Source organism: Corvus hawaiiensis, chromosome 3 (assembly GCF_020740725.1).
Source record: "Corvus hawaiiensis isolate bCorHaw1 chromosome 3, bCorHaw1.pri.cur, whole genome shotgun sequence".
NCBI lineage: Eukaryota > Metazoa > Chordata > Aves > Passeriformes > Corvidae > Corvus > Corvus hawaiiensis.
Genome location: NC_063215.1, coordinates 98,971,823 through 98,975,179, shown reverse-complemented (window position 1 = coordinate 98,975,179; position 3,357 = coordinate 98,971,823). Strand labels below are relative to the sequence as shown.

Genomic DNA, 3,357 nt, shown 5'->3' with positions numbered 1-3,357 from the left:
TGTTGCAGCTGCTGTTGGCCCACTCACCTTGGCCTTCCATGGCATTCCTGGGGTGCTCTCCTACTGTTCCTGCCAGGTTCCTCTCCCCACAATGACCCCAGCCCTTCCTTTGAGTATCTCTCAAGTGTGACCACCTGGCACATCCATCACCCTTTAGTACTCATGAAATCTGGCTCTGCCTAGGGCACTGGCACTCCTGTCAGGAGCCAGCAGTTTCCCTGGTCATGCTTGGGAGTTTCCCAGGTGTGGTGTTCCCTTAGCCCAGGCTCATACCCTGGGCCCTAATGCCCAGCCCATGTACCTTTGAGCACCACCCCCAAGGTGTCTGCTCTTTTCCTATCCCCTTGCTAGGCTTGATGTACCAGGTTCCTGCAGCCCATGGTGGCTGAGAGCACTCTCCTCTCTGCCCAGGCACTTGGGGGCTCTTTGGAGCCACTCTGTCCCTTTGTGCCCAATGGCTCCTTCTGCAGGTGCTGAGCGTGGCAGTCCTTGCCTTGCCCAGGAGTTGGAATTGCACTGAAAAGATGGTTCCCTGTGAACAAAGGTAACTTTATTTCTACAACTGAATCAACTGCAGTGTTTGCATGCACACAGGAGAGGAGCAAGCACAGGACAGAGCAGGTTTATGACACTGAGGCTGCCTTTGGATCAGCAGGCATTGCCCCAGCAGCAAATGGTTGCAGTGCACTGCAGCCTGCTCTGGATGCTGCCAGTCCTGCTGCTCAAGAAGCACTTTTAGCTGCCTTTAAGCCCATCTGGACCAGGATCCAGTTATAGAAATGCTGAGTGGAGATGTAGACTCCGGGCTGCTGTGGTCTGGCGCAGCCTTCTCCCCAGCTGGTCACTCCGATGACCCACCAGTAGTCAGCGTTGTTGTCTTGGCACATGAGAGGACCACCGCTGTCACCCTGCAGGGGAGCAGACAGGATTAAGGTGGTGTTGGGTGGTCCCTGTCAGCACTGGGGCTGTCTGCTTGTCTCCCACAGTGCCTGTGCCAGAGCTGCATTCCACGCAGAGCAAGGCTCTGCTCATCAGGGGCTGGAGCATCCAGAATCCTGTCTGCAAGAGGCTTGGTGTCCTGTAAGGGAAGTGCTCTCTGTCCTCTCTGCACAGGGCTCCTGGATGTGCAGAGGATGGACATTTGGCACCTGGATCTCTGGGTTGCCAAGAACACTAGTTGGGCTTTCTGGCACAAGGGGGCCCTGGGCAAGCAGGTGTGGCTGGGGAGTGTGCAGGAAGCCCCCACAGCGGTGGGGAGCCGGGGCTGGGAGGGCGACTGAGTGGCCGGGCAGAGCAGGCCCTGGGCTGTGTTGGGGCGGTGCTGCCCGGGCTGCCCGCGCTGCTGGGGGCTGAGGGGCTCGTGGCACGCTCCTACCTGGCAGGCGTCGATGGTGCCCTGCGGGTAACCAGCACAGAGGTTGTAGGGGTGGACGTCGCCTGCGTACCAGCCACTGCTGTTGCAGAGCTTGGTATCGATGAGCTGGACCTTGGCCTCCTGGAGGCGATCACTTGAATCTTGAGCTGTGAGCAGAGCAAGGAATAAGCCCCCAGCAGCTCCCTGCCAGCTCACATCCCCTGTGTGGGGGATCCCTTTCCCTAGGGCTTGTTTTGCCTCTGCAGAGGCTCTGTGTCTCTGCTGCCTGCCTTTGGGGACCAGAGCAGGTCCATCTCTGCAGAGGCGTACGTCCCACAGCCTGACTTTGGCCTCTGCTGTGGGGAAGCCCAAGCTGTGTCCCCAGTGTGCTGAGCTGGCTCAGGAATCCCTCTTGGGAACTCACATCTTGCAGTGACGGCACCCCAGCCAGCAATCCAGCAGTTCTGCAGCTCTGACACTCTCAGCGTGGCGTCAGGCACACAGGCCAGCTGGATGTAGGGGCTGCACTGGACAGGATGGTCCAATTCCAGCAGGGCAATGTCGTAGCTCAAGTCGGCCCGTTTGTAGTACCGGTGTATCAGCAGCTGCTTGACATTGCGCACTACTACCCCCGGGCCCGGCTGGGTGAACTGGCTGGTCCCAAGCACCACGTACAGGGTACTGACATTACTGGAAGACAGATGGAGAGAGGGCTGAGAGGGAGCAGAGCCATGCACCACAGCAGCCCAGCAGCTGCCAGACCTCTGCGTGGCATGGCAGTGCTCTGACAGGAGTGAGTGCCCTCCCACACCTTAGGGTGGGGGAACGTTGGGCTGGAAGCTACTAGGAAGCCTTGGCATCAGCCCAGGCTTCTCTTCAGCAGTGTGGCAGCTGGGCTGACTGAGAGCAAAGGGGATGGGAGTAGCAGGTGGTGCTGCCAACAGGGTACCTGCTGGTATTGTGGGGATGTCCCCATTCCCTGCTCCTCCTTACTTATACTTGTTGAAGCAGTGGGCTGCTGTGAGGACCCACTGAGGTCTGATAAGGGACCCTCCACACCAATGGCCCAGGTCTGGTGCCCAGGGATGCTGGATGCTGACGATCCAGGGCCAGGATGCGTCCATGGCACCTGTGCCACCCACGATGCGGGTCATGCCATAGTCATAAGCCACGTTGCCGTAGTAATAATTCATGGGCTGGTAGGTAGCTCTGAGTCCGCAGGTCCCTCTGCAAGCAGAAAGTCATTTCCATGCTGCTCCGTGGCCTGCTGTGGCTCAGGCTGAAGCTCAGCCCTCTGCCCTCCCCACAAGGGCTTGCACGCACAGCAGCCCAGGGAATTCCATGGGGTGTGCGTCTGTCCGTGCCAGCACCTGGCTGCTGGCAAGGAGCTGAGGCTTGCCCATGGCGGGTGGGAAGCCGTGGCCCGGCCATGGGGGACAGGCAGGGCCCCCTCCAGGGAAGGCCCCAAGTGTTGGCCTGGCTCCCTCCCAGGGCCTGGGGCCACTTACCCACAGTTGTCCCATGTGCCGTGCGCCAGCCCGGCAGCGGTCAGCAGGACGAGGAGGCCGAGCCAATTCATGGCTGCCAGAGGCACGTGTCAGCTGCAAGCACTGAGAGATCCGGGCAGCAGCACAGCCACAGCCGCAGTGCCCGCAGCAGCCGCGCTGCCCGTGGTGCCCTCGGCCCTGGGGCTGATGTCACAGAGGGGTGGGTTCCGTGTCCTGGGCACTGCGGCCTGTGGCCCGGGGGCCACTGGGGGAGGGGCAACATCGAATGGAGGAGCCATGGAATGGTTTGGGCTGGAAGGCACCTTGGAAATCATCCAGCTCTGATCCCCTACCACTGGCAGGGAGGGATATTTTGCATGAGACCCAGTTGTCTGGACCTTGGCTTAGAATGTTTCCTTGAACTCTTTGAGGGATGGGTCAACCACAGCTGTTTGGGGTAACCCGTGACAGGTCCTTCGTACCCTCACAGTCAAGAATTCTTTCCTAATATCTCAT

General features: G+C 59.8%; 1 protein-coding gene across 1 annotated transcript; it reads right to left on the bottom strand.

Annotated features, from left to right (window-relative positions):
- Positions 1–558: 558 nt before the first annotated feature.
- On the bottom strand, positions 559–2,963 carry LOC125322727 (acrosin-like). Its single transcript, XM_048296760.1, has 5 exons — positions 2,863–2,963; positions 2,348–2,581; positions 1,779–2,044; positions 1,376–1,521; positions 559–908 (listed from the first exon to the last, which is right to left on the bottom strand). Exons 1-5 carry the CDS (start codon positions 2,931–2,933, stop codon positions 723–725), a joined length of 903 nt encoding a protein of 300 aa, XP_048152717.1. The 5' UTR covers positions 2,934–2,963; the 3' UTR covers positions 559–722.
- Between the last annotated feature and the right edge of the window lie 394 nt (positions 2,964–3,357).